Source organism: Neocloeon triangulifer, unplaced genomic scaffold (assembly GCF_031216515.1).
Source record: "Neocloeon triangulifer isolate White Clay Creek 2 clone unplaced genomic scaffold, ASM3121651v1 ptg000014l, whole genome shotgun sequence".
In the NCBI taxonomy this organism is placed as follows: Eukaryota; Metazoa; Arthropoda; class Insecta; order Ephemeroptera; family Baetidae; genus Neocloeon; species Neocloeon triangulifer.
Window position 1 is genome coordinate 4,849,087 of NW_026775556.1, and position 21,654 is coordinate 4,870,740.

Consider the following 21,654-nt stretch of genomic DNA (forward strand, 5'->3'; position numbering starts at 1 on the left):
TAATCTTATATCTAAAAAAATTAAAGATATGAATAGAATACTCATCAATTGTTCATTTCTGATTAAAATGTCCGATATTTCTAATCAAAATTTTAGTTTTACATAATGTTAAAATCTAAAAGATGCTGAGTAACGACGTGTATTGCTTTTTTTTAACCGCAGGCGACAAACGTGTTTCTTGCCTTATCCCCACTCACAAAGCAGAACCCAGAACGGTATTATTTTTGTAGCGCTTTTAGAGGCCAGTCAGTTGCTTCCTTGCCTTCAAAAGGTGTTGGTCTCCGTAAATTCACGCGATGTTTAAAACTTTTAAAAAGTCCAAGAACTTCTCGATTCGCAAATGTGTCAGTGTCCTATTATTTATCATTTTAGCATCATCAATATCTGGAGGTAAATTTTTAATTCTGTACCAGATTATTTTAGCTTTTTTAAAACACTAACAATTTTACGAGAATATTTTGTTTAATATTTTAAATTTTTATCTATACCCAAGTTGTGGAAATTCTGGAAATGTTTACTTTTCCGTTAAAATAAAAAAATCTTACGCAGGAATTGAGATTCAGAGGGTTTTTTTGCTATTAATTTTAAGATTAATAAGTAGTGAGCAGAAGCTAACATTCAACCTTGAAATGACCTGTTCTGTTCAGTTAATGAATAGCTCTCTTGCGTTTCCGGAAATATGCTTAAAAATAATGTATAAATTACAATTTATTTCTTTCTCACAACAAGTTCTCTGTTGTCTACACATAAAAACTTAAAAATTTGAGAGGAAAATTAGAAATTTAGATTTACATTTTACGCAGTTTCAGAAGTAAAAAAATCTTTTAAAATTTCAATATAGCTTGCTTACTTTGTAAATTCTATGCTTCCTTTTGCAGGTGAAACGTCTGCAGTTTTGCATCGACACAAAAGAAGTTCGTTGAAAATTTGAAATTTATAAATTCCGGAAATTAATAAATTTTTTCAAACAGATACTGCTCTGGATACTCCGATTACAGACCCAACAGACATAAACCAATGTAAGAAATTCATCAAAAAGTCGGCTCAAAATTAAAATTGTCTTTTAAATTTCAAGGGTTGCCAGCCGGGCGCTACGGAATTGTGCAGCAGGCGTGTTTGCGCTGCATCAAAAAGTTAATGGACTACGGCAAAAGCTGCTCAGGCAACCAGTGTGGCCCTTTTGGCATTCAAATGCCTTATTATAATGATGCAAGTGCTGTCAATAACTTGGACAACAGTGGTATGTTTCTAATCAGTAAATGTTTTTTTTTTTTTAATTTCAACTTTGATTTTGTGGTAATCTGCAGATTACAAACGGTGTGTGTTGGATTATTATTGCGCTGCGTCCACAGTCCAAAACTACATGTGGAGATACAATCAGGTCTGATAATAGGAAAATATTAAAAAAGTATCATAATGCATAAAATAAATAAGTAAATAATAAATTCACTTTTTAAATTATTTTGGAAGGTATTAATTCTATATTTAAATATTTTTCAGGACTGTAATGGCAATGGCGTTTATGGCGAGTGCAGAGACTTTGCTTACATTCACCTTTTGGGGCCTAATGGTTGCAGCAATACACCCCCTCAGCGTTATTTGGATGGACTTGACAGCTGCTACAATCAGCAAGGCTAATTTTTACACACTAAATAACATAACATCTTTTATGAGACGCATTTATTAATGAAAAGTAAAATTTTGAATTTTTTTTTATAAATTTTCTTCCAATAAAAATAATATATCCAAATTTATAATTTTAGGTCTTTAATACTGGTATTTTAAAAAAGCACGGAAAAAGCACTACTTATTAAATCTGATTTCAATATTTTTCATTCAAAAATCAGTGGCATATGTTCAACCGAAAATATACTCTTTAGGAAGCCAAAATTTAGAAGTTTTAAAATTATTATTAATTTCATTAAGTATGGGAGCTTTTTTATTTTGTGTCTTTAAAAAGTTGAGTAGGAAACTTGACTGGGAGCAAAAGTGAAAATTCGCTTACGACATAACATGTCAATGCCTTCTTTCATTTCTTCTTTCTTTTCGCGTTTATCAGGCGAGACCTTCTCTCTTTCGAAAAGCGACGTTCATTTTTGAAACTTAATTTCCTGCTAGCGCGCGCCCGTGCTCTTCACAAATATAACCACAATAAAGTGCGTATCAAATCTAGAAAGAGAGAAGGGCTGATCGGACACGAAAGATGCCACGCACCATCCACAGAGAGAAATAATAATAAAGCGCGATATCGCGGGCAGGAAACCGAGAAAGAGAGGAGAAAAAGAAGACGAGAGCTGTCTTTCGCTCTTTTTGAAAGGCACCACAGATTTCTTTGCTCTTTTTCTTTTTGCGGCAGCGGCGTCGCCCGCGAAATTGATTAGGTTTCTTCTCGAGTGTTTCTATTCAAAGACAAACACGTCGCGTTGAGTCTTGAGAAGAAATCGGCAATACATAATGCGGCCGCAGGAAATTTCGTTTCGGCAGAAAGAAAGATAAAACATGAAAAGTCGGAATTGACTTTTCATGACGTTTTGCTTTATTCAACTCCCTCTTCCTGTGCCGTGTCACCATATAAAGGAACAAAAGTGAAATTTAAGAACTCCCACGAATCATCGCAAAATGTTTTTTTTAGACATTCGTTAAAACGTTTAATATTAAAAGTTTTAATGTTAGTGATAACCCGCTTAAAATTAATTTTGGGGTCATAAATTATTTACAATTGGAGCATTTGCAGCTTTTATGGCTGTAAGATCAGAATAGATTGCATTAATAACGCTACATATTACACTAAACTTCTTTTTGTTTCATTCAACACTCTAATTGTCTTTTACTGTTTTACTATTTATTTAAAGTTGCTAAGCTTAGTTACTTGTTTAATTTATTAAATATATTAAAATTGTTTGTTAATTAAAAAATAATACATAAACAAAAAATAGTATAAAATTTAATTATTATAATTTTAATTAAAACAATATATTATTTTTGCTTATTTGCTTTATTAGTTTAGTATCAATATAACTGATTAAAAACTTTGACTACCTATATTAAATAATTTTCTTTGCAATATAAATGAACATACATAATAAATAAAAATTAAGTAGATATAATTGATGTTTTAAGCAAATCTATTGGAAAATTAAAATTTTTTAACGTACAGAAGTTCAGATTGTGAGATTACTAAAATTTAATAATCAACTTCTCCAGTTATTTTTTTTTTCGTTTTTGCCTAAAGGCCCATCTCATAATTTAGTACAAAGTTGGAAGCCCAAGCTCAAGCAAGTTGAAGTTCTTCCAATAACAAATTGATTCTTAGCAGTCGAGTTTGGAAAGGAATTTTGAAATATCCCCGAAGAAAAACAAGACGGTGGTAGGGGCTGAAGTTTGCTGCTCTCGCTGCTGCACCGTTTCATTAAGCCCGAGAAGCTCGACTCGGTTGCATCCGTGGCGGGGGCAGGTGATATTTATGTGTTATCGGGATTATCAAAGCGGTGCGCATTAACTTGCAAGAACACACACGAGCGTGTATAATATATTGCGAGAAATTATGAGTAAGAGTTTGCTCTGCTGCTCAATACCTGTTCTTAAGTGTGTGTTAGGCAATTTATGTACTTTCTTATTTACAATTATGTTCCGAAGCAGCTGAGCAAGGGCGACTGGGGTGATAAATAAGATACAGAGTGCGTAGTAGTTTTACGCAAGAAGTCGGCAGATCTCTTTTCCGCTGGGATTTCTCGCATGTAAAATATTTGAGCAAATAATGTTATTTACGCTCCTTGCTTAAATTGAATAATTATTTTGGAAGAAACAGACTGAAACAATCTCTTAAATTTTATAGAAATGTTTATAATTGGAACACGGTGGTGTGGTTTTTCATTTAATTCTATTTGTAAACTTTCGCAAAATAAATAAATATGTAAATATTGTAAAATAGAGACTCGTAAGAAATTTTTACTGTTGCATGATATAGTCACTTAAAATTAATATTGGGGAAATTAAATTTTATATCAAATTCTTTTTTTTACAGTCTCTCATTTTTGCCAATAAATAGATTTTCAGACAGTGAATTTAATTGATAGAAGAAATCTCAATTATTACTTTAAACTAATGATATGGTAGCAATTAATAGGCATTACATTTTATTTCCTCTATTAATTATCAAAACATTTTCAGTTTCTGTATTAAAAAAATGACTTCGTTACAAAAAAAGTTCAATAAAATGTAGAATGAAAGTTATCTGAATCATTGCTTCATAAATATATATTTCAATAATAATTTAACTTATTATAAAATTTATTTTAAAAGCAATATAACCTCCGATTTTTATTTTTAAGTTTGGTTAGGAAAGAGTGTATCCTTTTGATCATAATATGAAAAATGATATCAGGCCATTTAAAAATATTTCTGCATCAAGAAATGAGCTGATCACTTTTCTATCTCAATCGCGATTGACTGATGCAGAGATATGCGCAAGCAAAGGACCGTTTTGCTGTGTCGCGTGGTGTTATCGAGGGTGTGATGATTTAGCGGGTCAGAGACGCCGGCACATTAAATGTGAATTAAACGCGTCGCTGCAGCACTTGGCACTCGGAGAAATAAAAAAGGCTATGTTAGCTGCGGTGTAATCTGAGCGTGTTCATCATCGCAGCCGCAGATTTGTTACCTTTTTCCTGATGCCAACGACTCTATGCCGACTGCATTAGGAGAGAGAGAGAGAGATAACTTAACATCCACTGATGACTTCTGTAAATACCACTTGCACACTCGGAAAAATGCCGAGCTGCTTTGAATATTATTTTTATTTGCATCTGTGGCGGGAGGGAAAACTCGAGCGGGTGGGAGATAAGAAAGAAATCGATTAGGATGTGGATGCCGATGCTCAAGTCTGAATAATAAAATTTAAAAAATTGAAGCATGCTTGAAATATTTTTATATTTTCATTGTCAAAATGGGAAAGGGCTGGTCACATTATTTGTAATGAAGCTGAAATGAATCATTTTCATACTGAAATTGATTCATTTACTATCAATAATTCTTTACACATAAGAGTCACCAAGTTTGCCAATGATTGCCTGTATATTTGATTTGAGAGATTTTAAGGCTTTGTCGCCTTTGACTATAAATTTGTATTTTTTTTTTTATTTATTTTTTTTTTTTAACAAAATCTCCATTAAAATCAATTTAAAAAACATATAATAATTGGTATGTAACCAATCACATAAAAACTTGTGTAAAGCAGCCAACTTTTTAAGTAAAGGACTATAGTTTATTTTTTTTTAAAGTAAATACTTAAGGTGTTTTTTTTTTTTTTTTTTTTCATATTTTCTTAAAAACCCTAATATCATATCATGTTTACATATCTTTTTGTTTTATTTTTATTGAATAATAAATATTAATTATTTTGCATAACATTTATTGGAGAAAAATTCACTAATATGTTTAAAAATGTAATTATCATACATGCAAAGAAGATGCAAAGAAAAATATACTTTCAATTGATTTTAAAAATAATATGCTCCATTAATGATCAAGACAAGATATTCTGAAGTTTTATACAACTTTTAACTATACACAATTTGGAATCTATAAAAGGTTTGATGTACTTTGGACGTGAAAGATATATTTCATGAAGACAAAGTTAAATCAATTTAATTAATTTTGGGATAATAAATCATGTATTCTGTTCTGAATTATAAAAAAAAAAAATCCAAGGGTAAGTATTATAAAGACCGGCAAAAGGAGAATGGTGAGAATTAATTATATGGTGAATTCAATGTGTTTTAAATCTTCATAAAATGTCCCTATGGTCTCTGCATATTTAACTTTGAAGCTAAAACTCCCGCCGATTTACCCCTTTAAATTTCCCGTCTCGTCGCTGGCACGCCGCTGCTGCAGCGGTAAACTTTTCCGCTTTATTATGTGTGTGTTATGAAATATTGTTGCGAGGATTATACACCTTCTTTCTCTTTATATTGCCGCAGGCTGCGGGATATCTTAATAGCATTCATGAAAGCACCTCATATTTTATCCGGCCGTTATTCTTGAACATTTTAAGATAAGCCCGGGCTCGTCTAAGGAGATGCAGCGCGCGTGTATTATTTCTTTTGAATGAAAAGAAGCGGCGGCGGCGGCGGCGGCGGCGGCGCAACACAGGCAATACACGGCGTGATTGTGCTCTGCTTTTTAGATATATCATCATAATAATTTTCCGCACAGCCACCGAGTGTAACACAATAATTCTCAGCAGCAGTAAATCTTCGCCGAGAGAGCAGAGAAGAAAGTAGAGAGTCGAGCAAGCGCCTCAATTTTCCGCTGCCGGGAATGGGGGATTAAAGATCAGTAATCTCGCCGGCGCGCACATACACCACCGCATGCACGATAATAAATATTATACGCGAGATAGATGAAATATTATATTATTTATAAGAGGGGTGGCTGCGGGGATTCTGGGTGCTGAGCAAGATAGCAACTAACGCGATGAAACGCACTGACGAGACTTACTCGACCGCGAAATTTAAGACCAGCCTCACAAATGCGAAACCGTTGGAAAAATATTTAAAAAAAAAAAAAAAACGATCAACAACATTGATAAAGAGAGATTGAAATAAAACTCAATGCATACAATTATTTTATCAAGTAAATTTTGCATTGTTTTATTAAATCTTTATTAAAAAATTTATGAAAAATTAATGTAAGCTTATAACAGCAAGAAATTTAAAATTAGGAGCATATTAATATACCGTTAATGTTTTAGATTTTCTACTATTTATTTCAAGTTTTAATTAGGATTTCCTAGATTAACCACTCCACTCTGTACAAACACAATCTACAACCGCTCAAAATATTTAACTCAATTATCGTTTATAATAGAAGAAAATGTCGAAACAAAACTTCGATAAATCATGACCATGAAAGTGGCAGATAAGTGTGCAACACCACACCTCTAAATCACGTCCGTAATAGCCAGCTTTTCACATCTCTCGCCTTAATACACGGAATCACACGGTGCGGAAGTATCTTGTTTGGCTGCGCGGCAGGAAAAAGTCTATTTCCAGATTAGACGCCGCACACCCCCGTGTCTTGCAGGGAGCGATAATAAATAAGGGGCAAGAAAGTAGCCGCAAAGACAAATCCCCAAATTTGTGGCGCAATATAATTTGCCAAAGTTTGGCCCGATTTGCATACATATGCCGGCGACAACTGTTTGGGCTAATCGCGGGTGTTAATCTTTTTAATGGGCTGCTCGCAGTTGGCGAATTTATTGGCGTAATGGGCCCGTTGGCGGAGGTGCGAGCGGCGAGGCGAGACGTGTTATTGGCGGCGTGTAAGCGGCTTTCGAGATATCTTGCTCCGCAGCCTCATAATGACCGTGTTTAAGCCAGACACATGGTTGCATAGGTAGCACACGTGAATTCCGCGGCAGCTCTCGGATATCAGGATCTGCCCGTCGTATCTCACAAATACAGCCCTGCCGCAAAACCACGCCTTCCACCGCCCCAGAACACGCCCTAACTCTTTCCACAAACACTTTTCCAGACGTAAGAAAAATTCACAGAAAACAAGAATGAAAATTAAATATCAAGTCAATTGAGTGCAACAAAAAAGTTAATCAAACACTTTGTAAGAAATTCAGTACAAAATTTCCATTTCTTTACTATCAAATTTTTCATTATTATAATTAGGTTCCTAGTCCGCATTTTATATAATTATTATTTCTAATTTGAATATAGATTTTGCTAATTAAAAAAATGGAAATTAATATAGTTCAGTACATGTTAAGTAAGTAAAATACTTTTAAAAATAAAAAGCATGAATTGTTATCAATAATTTAAAGGATGTACTTCACAACAGGTTGAATTTTTTTCTCAGGTTCCACTTATGTGTGTATAAAAATTATTAATGAAAATCCACTCCTAATTCATCAGTCATCCTCTGAGGATTTCCCCAGCAAAAAGACACGACCCAGCGGAATGCAATTTTTCACTCTTCTCCTGTTATGGTTTAAAAGCAGCACGCAGTCTGAATACATTATCGATTTCCCCTAGTTGCCTTTCATGCTCCAGAGAGAAAATTGTGATCGTCGCGATTAACAAAGGCCAAAATAACTCAAAAAAGATTAAATATGCAGCATTGATTAGAAATTTCTGGATATGACAAGAAAAATAAACAAATTTAATTGATAAATAATACTTAAATGATTTCTAGCCTGAATTAAATTTTTTAAGCTTGAAACATGAATCTCGTAAGGTGTATTTTGTAAAAAAATTCCGATAAAATGATATGTTAATCAAGGTTGGATTAAAAATATTTTGGATAAAAAATCTGGTATGCTTTAAAAAATGATAATATGAAGACGGTCTTTTGCATTATATTTTTTGATACATAGAACTCTAACATAATTCTCTAATATAAATTATTTTACAAATTGAAAGGATTGTTTTGTAACCTGCACCTTAAAATTATTTGCACAAGAGGAAATGTGTAAGCCTGAAGATTCATGTGGTTGTTCGTTTTTTGCTCTCGACTTTGCGAGACGAAGAAGGAGAGAAGCCTGCGGCCAATAACGGCAGGCGATATCATCAAAAAGCAATAGTCTGTCTAGTTTGAGACCGGGAGCAAGCTATAGGAAATAAATATAATCCTCTCATCTTTCGACCAAATCCTCTTCCGTCGTGCACGGCATCATCAGACAGATAACCTTTCTTCCTTTCTGCGCGCTGCTCTTCCGTGTACGTATTTCGCTGAGCCGGCACTAAATTATGTTTGTGGTCAGTCGATAGCACATGATTTCAATTTATGGCCAATCACACACATCACTTCACTATCGTATTACCGGCCAGCTAAACCACTTTTCTCTCCAATATGCAAACTCTGCGAGAGCCGTGGACAGCCGTTGTCGGGCACAGATAATTTTTTGATACTTTAGGACCCAATAGACGATATTGATGAAATTTTATCAGAAGAAAATAAATTTTTTTGCTTGAATAAAATTAAGTATAAGAAATTCATTTTGGAACAATTAAAAAAAAAATGAAAAATACAAAAATTTTAGTTCAGCAGCAATAATATTTTTTATGATTTTATGCATTTTTTCTATGGTCTTGGAGCTAATTACAAATAATACTATTAGATTTTTCTAACAAAAATTAAAAGGAAATTTTAATAATTAAGCTTTTAGAACTTCCATCTATTTATGTATACTGATGTAATTTCAAATCGGCTTTGCTGCCCACCTGCTCATTATTCTAATTCCCCAAAAGTAGCCACTTGTGCCTGAAAGCTTGCACCGTCTTATAGCCAATTTCTATCGTCTGGCACAACTCATAATTGCGATCATTAACGCTGCACACTTTGATGTCTCGGGGACAAAAGTATCTGTCGGCCAAGAAGGGTTGCTCTTTGTCACCGCTTTATACCTTCTTGAGACAAAGACACACACTCGCTGCACGCGCACCTGTCCGGCAAACGGAGCTTTCTTGATGAATGCGGTGACTTGAAAGACGCTCGCAAACCGCCCCCGGCGGGCGCCTCCGTCTTAATAGGATTACTCGGAACCATTAGATACATTAATAAGAGCATGATATACTCGTCCGCCGATACAACTCTCTGTCCTTTCATACCGGCAGCGGCAATGTTATTAACCAACTTCCTACTCATCTTAAGAAGGACCAATTACGCAAACCACTAAATTATTGAGCACCTGCCGTCAATGTACACGCTAAGCTATTCAACTTGCGCGCCCTTTACCTCTGCCAACACTGATTTTTGCAAGCTTCGGGACTAAATTTGACTTTGTTTAACACAACTTTTAAGCTAAAATTTTCAAAAACTGTCAGTTCATGATAAAAACGTAAAAAGTAAAAGTTTTAATATTTTTTTTTTCATTTTATCAGATGAAGATTATTTATTTCTATTAAAGCTAATTAATTAATTAATAATTGCTTTACATGTAATTTGAATTGAAATGAAACGTGAAAATGTGCAACACTTACAAGAAACGAATATTCAAACTGTGGAATTGTTGAGAGTTTGTTCCGAGGTCCAGTTTCCACCACTTTGCAAGGTGTACTCATTGCTAAATTTTAGTCCCTGATAATGGCTCCAGCGGACACGGTGCACATTTCTTTGATCGGGAGAGTGGCGTCAAGTTTTAGCAAGGTTTATCAAAACTTTCCATTCATCGCTCTGCTTAATCATTACATTTCTTTAATTTCTATAGCGTTTTAATGAGTAATTTTCGTACTAAATTTTTGATAAAAAATGAAATAAATTAATAAATGGAGGATTTAATAAAAAAACTCACCCAAATATCACGCATTAATTGTGTTGATATGTCAGTTATATCAATAAATTTAGGACAAATAAACAACAATAGTAATATTCACTAATTATTATACATTTTACTAAAATTATGCAATGATACTGTGCCGCTGTGTTTGAAAAACGTGCCAGTTGCATATCTAGTCAGTGAATTTAAAAAATTCAATTTTTCAACAATAAAAATTCATTCCCTTTGGTTCTCTAAATTAACAACCGAATTTTCATCAATCTAATTATAATTCATCAAAAATTAATTTTGATATTGCATCATATAATAAACAAGTTATATAACCTCTGCCAACCCCTTATCAACTGCATTTGGTTCCTGAGAGAAAAACTTGCTACTGATAGAGAATCTTTCCTTGTTCACACTTCTCAAATCAATGCCGCAATAGGTCGGCCACCTGTCCGAGAGGAACAATAGTTTATCTGTGTTCCACTTTTTCAAATGGAACTAAATTAATATTTACTCTGGATATCAGACCAAAGATGTTGAAGAAATCACGTGCCTGCGCGGCATCAGCAGCTATCAGAGCGGAGACAGTGAGATATTAGATGAGGCGCTGCGAGAGATGTGTACTGAGGCATTAGTGACCTATCTGGCAAATAAAATACGCACTTGCCACGTGCATTTTCCCTGAAGGTAAGCAATAATTCACTCAAATAATGCGCGAGGGCATAGGCAAACTGCAAAATGCACATCCTCTAGAACAGCGCGTGTCGTCGCAATCGCAAAACTAATAATTATATACGTAGACCAAAGATTGTTATTGTTTCAGATTTAAAGAGAATTTCTAGGCTTCATATCAATAATGCATGTGAAGAAATTGAAATTTTTGTGAATAATTAATGAAAAATTATTTAAATAAAAATGAACTCCATTAAAGAAGCAGACGACGTTTTGTTTTCTAAGTGGATTAGCCACCAATTTTTAATCTTAATCTTGAATTATTACGTAATATTATATCTTGAAGCTTAAAAGTTAGTGATTAAAATAAAAACAAAAATTTGTTTTTCAAAGTTAATAAATGAAAAAAAAAAAACAAGTTAATACAAATTTTTATTTAAAAAAAACTTATTTTTAAATTTAAAGTCTTGAAAAAAATTAAACAAAGTAAACTTAACATTTACTTTATAAACTTTTTTGCTTCAAACAAGTCAAAGTTAAAAAAAAATGAAAACAATTATTACTACGTATATTCTATGATTTTTGAGAGGGAAAGAAAAAAAGATTAATTGTTGTTTGAATAGTTTAAAGTATCATGGTTGATGCGCATTAAGTCTCAAGATAACGTTACACTTCCTTCAAACAAATCAATGCAGTCTCGGCACAAAATGTACACAGAGGATGAGCAGAAGGTGGATTAAGTGTCGCAGCTCGCGTACGAGCTTGAATCGACAGATCGCAATCTTTGACAAAAGGCGAATTCAGTCTTGTTAGCGCAGTTGTGCGCATTCACCATAGCGAGAGTGCAACATTTGCAAATAACAAGCGAATGTGGCGCGAGCAGGGCAAATTATTTATCAGTGGCTGGATGAATTACGATAGGGCACTGTCACTTAACAAAAGAGTAGAGGGGCCTTGGGTCGCTGGCGAGCAACAATAATTGACTTTGCATCTAGTCCGTGGCCGGTTGCCCCAGCCGCTTCTCAGCCATGACCCATCGCATCTAGTTTTGCCATGGCCACCCCTGACCTGTCCAGGGTCTGCCCGGACCCCGAACTAGACCAGCCGGCGCCGCAGGACAATTTGTTGAATGACCAGTCAGGTACTCAAAATGAGTTATTAAAAGTTACAATTACAATTAAATTCCAACATTTAAAAATAAAAATATTACTTCTTTATTTTATTACTTTTATTTATTGTCATTTACTTAATTTAAAAATAATCGAAACTAACATAATTTAAATTTTTTAAGTTTCAATTTCTACCAGCATTATATTTTTGTTTTACAATTAAAAAAAATTGACAAGACATAATATAAATTGACTAAAAAAATTATTTATTGTCTTTGGATTGTACACATTGTCTTTTATTGGAGAAAACTTAATTAATATTTATGTTATGTATTACTTATTTTTATTTGATTACTTCGATTAGGCCCTTTAGGCATCAGCTTAACAGTAAAAAGAAACTATGATAAAAAAAATAGCTATTAATATGAGTCTTTGTAATTCACAGTAATTACAAAATTAAATGATTTCGAGATAAGGTCAATGTTCAATTTGTAATTCAGTTGATGACGATCTGCTGGAAAAGGAGACGCAATGCGGAATCGGATTTTTCCGGTTTCCCTGGCTGCAAAAATTTGCCAGCAAAAAGGCCTACGTTTTAATCTACGGCCTGATCGGCTGTGCGCAATTTGCTCTGGCCTCCTATTTTGTGGGCACCATCAGTACAATGGAAAAACGCTTCCAAATACCCAGCACCTTCTCGGGTACTTAAAAATTGTATGAAAAAGTGATGTTTTAATTTATTTTTTATTAAGGGTTGATTAATTCCTCGTGGGACATCGGGTCGATGTTCACCAATTTGTCCGCGGCGTACTTGGGCAGGGCAAGTCACAAGACGCGCTGGGTCGCCTGGGGCACCGTCCTGGTCGGGATCTCCTGCTATATGCGCCTCATTCCTCACTGGCTCTACGGACCAGGAGAAAATGCCCTTTTACTCACAAGGGAGTATGGAACTGAGTTTCGACCTCTCAACGAATCTGACACGTCAGGTAGTTTTCTAATATAAATTACAAAAAATTATATTTTTTTACCATTTATCATAAACAATAATTATGAATCTATTTTATTTCTTTCCAATTATTAACACAAACTCAACAGGACCAAAGATGACCCTCTGCGGAAACAACCACATCGAATTTGAAGATTGTGAAAATGCCAGTTCGGGCAACATTTCCGCCTTCATTTTCCTCGCTGCGCACGTTGTTCTCGGCATTGGCAGTTCCGTTTACTACACGCTCGGCATTTCCTACCTGGACGACAACGCCAAGAAAAACAAAGCGCCCGTCCTTCTCGGCAAGTATATACCACAACACAATATACAAAAAATAAAATATTTTTTTATCTCAACTTTATCTCTCGTGGAATAAAATAAACAAACGCACCATGAAACAATCAGAATCTATTTCAATAAAGCTCTGCAAGATATTTTATGTTCGAGAAAAAAAAATTGTTTTTATCCCTAGTTTTATTGATAAATTTGAAGTCTTTTTATTATATATTAAAATTTAATTATTTTTTTAGTGGTTTCATCCTTATTAATAAGATTTATTGGAAAGAATAACAGTCAAATTCCTTATTCAAACCCTAAAATTAAAATACTCTACCGTTATGCTATCCTTAAAAAAGTAGCATTTAAAAAAATGCATGAATAGTTTACATTGTCATTGCTATAATTCATTTTGCAGCTGTATGTCAGTGTTTACGAATGATTGGCCCCACACTGGGATATATGTTAGCATCTTACGCATTAGAAATGTACGTTGACCCGCTCTTAACCCCCGTCATTACCACAAAAGACCCTCGTTGGGTCGGAGCTTGGTGGTTAGGTAAAGTATTTTATTTATTTAAGTATTGTGAAGATTTTACTTTTTTACAATTTAGGATGGGCGCCGTTTGGTACAGTTTGCTTATGTTTGGCCGGGCTGGTTGCCATGTTTCCTCGCAGCCTCCCAAGGGCAGCCCAGCGAAGTGTGGCCGCTGCCTCTGCGGCCGGTCGTACTTACAACCCCCAGGCAAAAGCGAAAAAATCCATAGCAGGTATTTTTTTATTTAAAATAATTATTAAGCATAACTATTTTTAAGAGGTGATCGTGAAACAAAAGTATTCATTTCCAAAAAATGGCTGAATAATAACATTTCACAAAGCTTTATTCGCTTCTGATATTTAGTTGCAAAATGTCTTTTTATTTCATATTTATTTTATAAACTTTCAATAAAAATCCAATAATTAATAACTATTGTTTTCAACGATTTTAAATATCACTGAAATCTTAATTTAACCGTTTTGTTTTTCATTTTGGAAATATTTTAGCTTTCTTTCAATTCCAAGATATAATTTCTAGAAACTATTGTTTATCAGATTTCAAAGCAACGATTAAGCGCCTGCTGAAGAATAGGGTGTTGGTGTGCAACAATCTAAGCAGCGTTTGCTTCATCTTTGGTCTAATTGGCCAGTGGACCTTCATGCCTAAATACATGGAGACGCAGTTCCATCAGTCCGCCTCCACGGCCAGTCTCATTAGCGGTGATTATATATTTCGCTCAAAGAATTATAACTCTCGCAGCAAAGTTTGAGCCGTCATTAAGAGGCTTAAAATTTTTAATTACCCTCACGTTCCTTCATTAATCAGCAGGTTGATATAATTTCCACATTTCCAGGCTCCGTCGGACTTTTGTGCACCGCAGCAGGGCTGATGGTGTCCGCGTTAATTATTTCCAAATTCAAACCAAACGCCCGAATCCTCGCCGGATGGAATGTGATCGCCGAATTTATCGACTGTTTTGGCTTCCTTGCGATAACTTTTATTGGCTGTGAAACTTTTAATTTGCAAGGAACGCCTAAACCTGATGGAACGTGGGTGATAAACTTGTCTTGAATCAATTACAAAGGATTTAGTGTTTGAATTTGGTTTAGGCTAAATTTAGGGGTTGATTGCAACGCAAACTGCTCGTGCCCTGATTCCCTCAGGTACTCACCAGTTTGTCATGTTCCTTCAAGGACCACATTTTTCTCGCCGTGCCACGCGGGATGTGTGGATGCAAGCTGGGGCGAAGGAAATTCATCTTTAAAAGTACGTTTCATTTCTGTCAAAATTAAAGCAAATAATTATTGTTACATCTTCATGTGAAAAGTTAAATTATATTTCTTCCGTATTTTCTATAGAGATATAAAGTTAAATAATTTATTTGAAGAAGTTGACACTCGAGGAGATGATCATGGAAATGAAGCGATCGGGCTTTTCCCGAAAATTGTTTTTATTCAAAAACTAATGGCTCTACCAGTTTCAGTCACGGTCTGCGACCCTATTTCATGAGCAAACGCGTTTTTTAATAAAAACAATTTTTCTGCAACGAGGAAAAGCCCGATCGCTTCATTTCTTAAATAATTTAATTAGTATAATTATGTTAAAATATGAGCTACTGTTTTTTTTTTAACAAAATTCTAGTCCTTCCTCATTATCCCACCAAATCATAAACTTAAAGAGGTTTTAAACGTAAATTATTTGATTAAAACTAATTTGAAAATAAATAAAAAAAAAACTAAAAGTCTTAATACTTTTTTCTAAATATATAAGTAGCAAAATGGTCTCTATTTCTACCCGATTTTTTCAGATGTAAACAATTTATGAAATATTGGAAAATAATTAATACTCTTCATGCTTAAAGATTTTCACAAACTGCAGCTGTGTGGACGACGGAGGTCCCATTGTAGACGGTCCGTGTTCTGTTGACTGCAGTCGCGCCTTCATGTTTTTCATCATAATTCAATGCGTCCAGAGGTTCCTCGGCGCCACCGGAAAAGCAGGGAACACATTAATCCACTTCAGGTGCGTCGACCCTGAGGACAAACCCGTCGCCATCGGCTTTTCCGAGTTTCTTCTCTGCGTTTGCGCGTTCATCCCCGGTCCAATAGTGTATGGATATTTGATAGGTAAAAAAATTTAATTTTAGTAAAAGTTAAAAAATATAAATAATTCTAATATCAGATATGGCTTGTCTTGTGTGGGGCCAAACGTGCGGCAAACCAGGAAACTGTTGGCTCTATGACGTGCAAAAGTTGCGATATTTGGTCAACCTTCCCATAGTTGGTTTGTTAACTCCAAAATATTTATAACGCAAAATTTTGAATTTTCTAAAAAAAAATAGGTTGCTTATTATTGGGCACATTGTGGGATATTGGCGTCTGGCATTATGTGAAAGGTCTTCAGCTTTATGACGAGGAAGACGGAAAAAAGAAGAAAAGCAAACCACCTGAAGAGCGAAAGGTGTCCTACAATGCAATGGCTTTAATGACAGGCAGTGATCTGAACATTTCTGGCGACTTCAGACGAAAAAGCTACAGTTCATGACAAATGGAAAACGTGAAGAATTAACATATAATTATTTTGTTATAAAAACTATAAAATTTATTTCCATAAATTATTGTATTGTTGTTAATATCGTTTTAAACTTTCATTCCGTCTGTAATAACCATGCCGCACATCTACAGCTTCAAGATTTTGTTATAAGTTAATTTATAGAAAAAAAAATTATGTTTTACATTTAAGTTTTAAATCAACGAGATTTTTTAAAGTTGGGTACACAGAACTTCATCTTGTATTATTAAGCATTAAAATTAAAAGGCTGACTTCACTTCACAAATTATACATTATTTTTAGATGTGAAAATTAAACAGTCTGACAATGAACGTCACCGTTCGATTGGAAATATATTTTCGCTCATCAAAAAAATAAATTCAACAACAATAGCATTAATGCTGAATGCGTCTCTCTTGAGTTAGGCAAGTTATTTGTCTGGCTGAATGAATTACGATAGGGTCCTATCTCTTTGATCAAGATTAGATGAGGGAGCCTCTTGTGTCGCATATTTGCTTTGCATCTCTAGTCCGCGCGCGACCAGCCATTCGCAAGCCATGATCCAGAGCACCTCATAGTTTTTCCACAAACTATCATGGCCACCTCTAACCTCTCCAGGGTCTCCCGTGACCCTGAATTAGAAGAATCAGCACCGCAGGACAACTTGTTAACGGACCAACCAGGTGCTCAATTTGTACTATAATTGTTGTTGTATTTTTTTTAATATAAAATTTTAATTTATCATTATAAAAAAAATTGGGCAACACACGCGGTTATCTTTTTAAACTATATATTATATTATTTATAATATTTCATAAGAAATGCGCTTTATGCTTCATATTTACAAAAAAGGAATCAATTTAATTCATGCCCAAGCATTTGAAACATAAATGAAAATTGATATATTGACAACAATTTTTAATTATAATCCGATTTTATTATAAATTTTGTGTTAAGTTTTTACTGCCTGCGAAGACGATTTACTAAGAAAAGAGACAGAATGTGGCATTGGATTTTTCCGGTTTCCCTGGTTACAAAAGTTAGCCAGCAAAAAGGTTTATGTTTTGGTGTACGGCCTGATTGGTTGCTCACAATTCGCTCTGGCCTCCTATTTCGTGGGCACCATCAGTACAATGGAAAAACGCTTCCAAATACCCAGCATCTACTCAGGTACCTTAATTAAAAATTAAAATTCATTCACTAATTATGTGTAAAATTAAGGTTTAATTAATTGTTCATGGGATATTGGGGCATTGTTTGCGAACCTTTCCGCCTCATATTTGGGCAGATCTGGTCACAAACCGCGCTGGGTCGCTTCAGGCACCGTCCTCGTCGCAATCTCCTGCTACATCCGTCTCATCCCGCACTGGCTCTACGGACCAGGAGAAAATGCCCTTTTACTCACCAGAGAGTTTGGAACTGAGTTTCGATCTTTCAATGACTCTGGCACTTCATCAGGTAAGAAATGTTTATGAATTGTATACTTTACTAACTAATGAAAAAAACATAAATAACATTCTCCGCTTTGTAAAATTTTACTAAGCACTCTCGTGTATGTGAACTAACGCGATCAAAAGGCATCACAGAAAAGAGAAATCTAGTAAAATTTTGTAAAGAAAAATGGTTGAGTTTAAAGGAAAAGGAATTCATTTTCTCAGCTCAGCATTAAATTTTCTGTTTCTTAATTATATTGCCCCCTTTTAACAAATTTAAAAATTCCTGACTTTGTTAATAAATTTTTACCATGATATGTATCCCATTTAAGAGTTCGAGGAGATAAGAAAAAAGCAATTAGCTAACGAGTAGATGCAATTTCAGATAGGGCGGTGAGGGATGGGAAAATTCCAATGGCAAATAAATATGACATTTTTCATTCTTATATTATATTATTCAAAGTACTGATTTTAAAGATAAAAGCACAGTTTTCAGTTTTTTAGATAATTTTTATTTTACAAGGTTTCTTATCATCTGACGTAATATTATTAATAATAATACATTAAATATTCATAATTTTAGTTTGGTGTTTTATTTATTAAAATAGGGCCAAAGATGACTCTTTGCGGAAACAAGCATATCGAATTTGAAGATTGCGAAAATGCTAGTTCAGGCAGTATATCTGCCTTCATATTTCTCGCATCAAATATTGTTCTTGGCATCGGCAGTTCCGTTTACTTCACTCTCGGAATATCCTACTTGGATGACAACGCCAAGAAAAACAAAGCGCCAGTTCTTCTCGGCAAGTATTGCACAACTATTCCCGCATTGTTATTTTTCCTATTCCAATTTTCAAATTAAAAAAATAAAATTTTTCACTTTTTCCAGCAATAAGTCAATGTTTGAGAATGGTTGGACCTACCATAGGCTATATGATCTCATCTTACGCATTAGAGATGTATGTTGATCCAACTTTGACGCCAGTCATTACGCCGCAAGACCCTCGCTGGATAGGAGCTTGGTGGTTTGGTAAAAAAAAAAATATTAATTTTGATTTTTTTTTTATTTCAATAAAAAAAATATTAAAAATATAGGTTGGGCTCCGTTTGGAACGGTTTGTTTGTGCACTGCCTTGATGGTGGCCATGTTTCCTCGTAGCCTTCCAAGGGCCGCCCAGCGTAGTGTGGCCGCTGCAACTGCGGCCGGTCGTACATACAATCCCCAAGAAAAAGTCAAGAAATCAATAGCAGGTAATATTTGGAGATTTCTGCTAATTTTGAAATCTTTGAAATTAGATTCAAAAACAAAAGTTTTGAGTAAATTTTAAAACTTTTGACATTTAAAAAAAAAAAATATTTGATAATTAATGATGAGGGAAAATAATTTTTTTATTTATATTTATTAATTATTAAATATCCTTATCTTCTTTAAAATTGTAACACAAAAAATACGTTTTTAATGAAATTTTTAAGACTTCAAGGCGACAATTATGAGAATGATGAAGAACAGGGTGCTTTTGTGTAACAACGTGAGCAGCATTTTATTTTGCTTTGGCCTCATTGGTCAGTGGACCTTCATGCCTAAATATATGGAGACGCAATTCCATCAGTCCGCCTCAACGGCTAATCTCATTACAGGTGATTATTTAGCAAATCTCAAACATCTTCAGTACTTTCCCCTTTAGAGATGTGCATTAAAAAAAAAAAGATTTTTCAATTTTCATGTAAGTAAAAATCTAGAGGCAATAATAATATAATTTCTAGGCTCCGTCGGTCTTTTATGCACTGGAGCCGGACTGATGGTGTCCGCTTTGATTATTTCAAAATTCAAACCAAACGCTCGAGCTGTCGCCGGTTGGAATGTGATCACCGAGTTTCTGGACTGCTTTGGTTTCCTTGCAGTCACTTTTATTGGCTGCGAAACTTTCAATTTGCAAGGAACGCCAGAACCAGACGGAACGTGGGTGATTATTTGTTACGAAAGATCAACTTTTGATATCAAAATTTGAATTAGACTAAATTTAGGGGTTGATTGCAACGCAAACTGTTCATGTCCTGATTCACTCCGGTACACACCTGTGTGTCATATTCCTTCAAAGACCACATTTTTTTCGCCGTGCCACGCGGGATGTGTTGACGCCAGTTGGGGTGAAGGAAATTCATCGTTAAAAGTAAGAACAATTTCAATAATTTGCTCTTGAAATCCACAAATAAGGATTTAAGTAAAAATTTAATATTATCGCTGGTGGTTTTTTTTACCATAATTTGATTATTTGGATTTTGGATTATTTCATTTCAATTTTTTCTTACAAAATTTCAATTACTTTTAATCAACATAACTTTGCCTACACTAATTAAAATTAAAAATGAGTTTTCATAACCAAAATTCAAATAATATTAACTGCATTTTAAGCAGCTCTATTACTTCTATAAATTTCAGCAGTTTCATATTTCATATAAAAATTAAAATTCAAATGCTTTTCTGCTTCAAGATTTTCACAAATTGCAGCTGCGTGGCGGACGGAGGTCCCATTATGGATGGCCCCTGCCTAGTGGACTGCAGCAGCGCCTTTATGATTTTCATTATCATTCAATGCGTCCAGCGGTTCATCGGCGCCACTGGGACAGCAGGAAACACTTTAATCCACTTCAGATGCGTCGACCCTGAAGATAAGCCTGTCGCTATCGGCCTAACTGAGTTTCTTCTCTGCGCGTTTGCTTTCATCCCTGGACCAATATTGTTTGGATATTTGATTGGTAATTTTTTCAATTTTAACAGTAAAATAAAAACATGGTATATGAGACAAAATTATAATTCCTAAAATAGACATGACTTGTCTTGTGTGGGGCCAAACTTGCGGCAAACCAGGGAACTGTTGGCTCTATGACGTGCAAAAGTTGCGATATATGGTCAACCTTCCAATAGTTGGTCAGTTGGATCTTATTCTTAAATGTGCAAATTTTAACAATCTCGAAATTAGTCTGTTTACTCTTGGGCACGTTTTGGGATATCGGCGTATGGTATTATGCAAAGGGTCTTCAGCTTTACGACGAAAAGGATGAAAATAAGAAAAAGAGCAAACCACGATGGTTTGCTCTTACATAGGTCTTCAACCACTCTGAACCACCCGAGGAGCGAATGGTTTCAACTTTCAAATAATGCATTGACATTGATGGCCGGCAGAGACCCAAATGTTAATGGTGACTTATGAAAAGCTACAACTGATGACATATAGAAGACATGACTGTAGAAATAAAATTTATATTTGTTCAATTAGTGTTTAGTGGTATAATTTAAAGTCGTATATGAAAAAGAGTGATAAAAAATATTTATAGTTTACCATTGTATTTATAATTAAATATATAATTTAAGTAACTGCATTCATTATTATTTTTATCATTAAAAAGTGTTAGATAAAATAAATAAAAATATAAAAATTTATGTAAATTTAAGAAAAATAATTTCTATTAAATAAAGATAAAATTTTAAATAAATTTCATTTAATTTTTATTTTTTATTTATTATTGTAATGCAAATGATAAATATTTACATACATTTTTAATTATGTGTTACATAGTTAAAACAGTCACAGTCGGCATAACATTGTTTCGTTTCAAAAAGGGGACGTTCTTGTAATTTTTTAGACTAGAAACCTGGTATTCCTTTTTTATTTTGAAAATTTCCACTCTGATAATTAAAAAATTTTCTGTTTGAGAAGATAATTTTTTTTAAACATATTGGCTGTGAAATCAGAAAATTAGTTTAATGATCTTGGATTTCAAACAATCATCCACTGCACTGCAAAATGTAAAAT

General features: G+C 34.2%; 2 protein-coding genes across 2 annotated transcripts; both read left to right on the top strand.

The window, feature by feature from the left end:
* Positions 1–230: 230 nt before the first annotated feature.
* Positions 231–2,774, top strand: LOC132200523 (invertebrate-type lysozyme 3-like). Its single transcript, XM_059626038.1, has 6 exons — positions 231–390; positions 879–914; positions 972–1,019; positions 1,076–1,240; positions 1,308–1,381; positions 1,501–2,774. The coding sequence occupies exons 1-6, from the start codon at positions 297–299 to the stop codon at positions 1,636–1,638; spliced, it is 555 nt and encodes a 184-aa protein (XP_059482021.1). The 5' UTR covers positions 231–296; the 3' UTR covers positions 1,639–2,774.
* A 9,055-nt stretch (positions 2,775–11,829) lies between these two features.
* LOC132201560 (uncharacterized) lies at positions 11,830–21,307 on the top strand. The gene is made up of 25 exons (XM_059627796.1): positions 11,830–12,086; positions 12,555–12,755; positions 12,807–13,040; positions 13,150–13,344; positions 13,737–13,877; positions 13,933–14,088; positions 14,411–14,575; positions 14,710–14,905; positions 14,966–15,122; positions 15,718–15,982; positions 16,038–16,139; positions 16,198–16,392; positions 16,625–16,647; positions 16,936–17,089; positions 17,364–17,576; positions 17,628–17,864; positions 18,448–18,642; positions 18,729–18,869; positions 18,935–19,090; positions 19,313–19,477; positions 19,604–19,799; positions 19,854–20,010; positions 20,332–20,596; positions 20,667–20,768; positions 20,821–21,307. Exons 1-25 carry the CDS (start codon positions 11,999–12,001, stop codon positions 20,943–20,945), a joined length of 4,224 nt encoding a protein of 1,407 aa, XP_059483779.1. The 5' UTR covers positions 11,830–11,998; the 3' UTR covers positions 20,946–21,307.
* The last annotated feature ends 347 nt before the right edge of the window (positions 21,308–21,654 follow it).

Excerpts from the sequence above, each read along its gene's own strand:
- LOC132201560 (XM_059627796.1), top strand. The coding sequence starts at position 11,999 with ATGGCCACCCCTGACCTGTCCAGGGTCTGCCCGGACCCCGAACTAGAC. Across the intron at positions 12,087-12,554 it reads TTTGTTGAATGACCAGTCAG|TTGATGACGATCTGCTGGAA; the intron begins GTACTCAAAATG and ends TTTGTAATTCAG. Across the intron at positions 16,140-16,197 it reads GGTCAACCTTCCCATAGTTG|GTTGCTTATTATTGGGCACA; the intron begins GTTTGTTAACTC and ends AAAAAAAAATAG.
- LOC132200523 (XM_059626038.1), top strand. The coding sequence starts at position 297 with ATGTTTAAAACTTTTAAAAAGTCCAAGAACTTCTCGATTCGCAAATGT. Across the intron at positions 391-878 it reads AGCATCATCAATATCTGGAG|GTGAAACGTCTGCAGTTTTG; the intron begins GTAAATTTTTAA and ends TTCCTTTTGCAG. Across the intron at positions 1,020-1,075 it reads CCCAACAGACATAAACCAAT|GGTTGCCAGCCGGGCGCTAC; the intron begins GTAAGAAATTCA and ends TTAAATTTCAAG.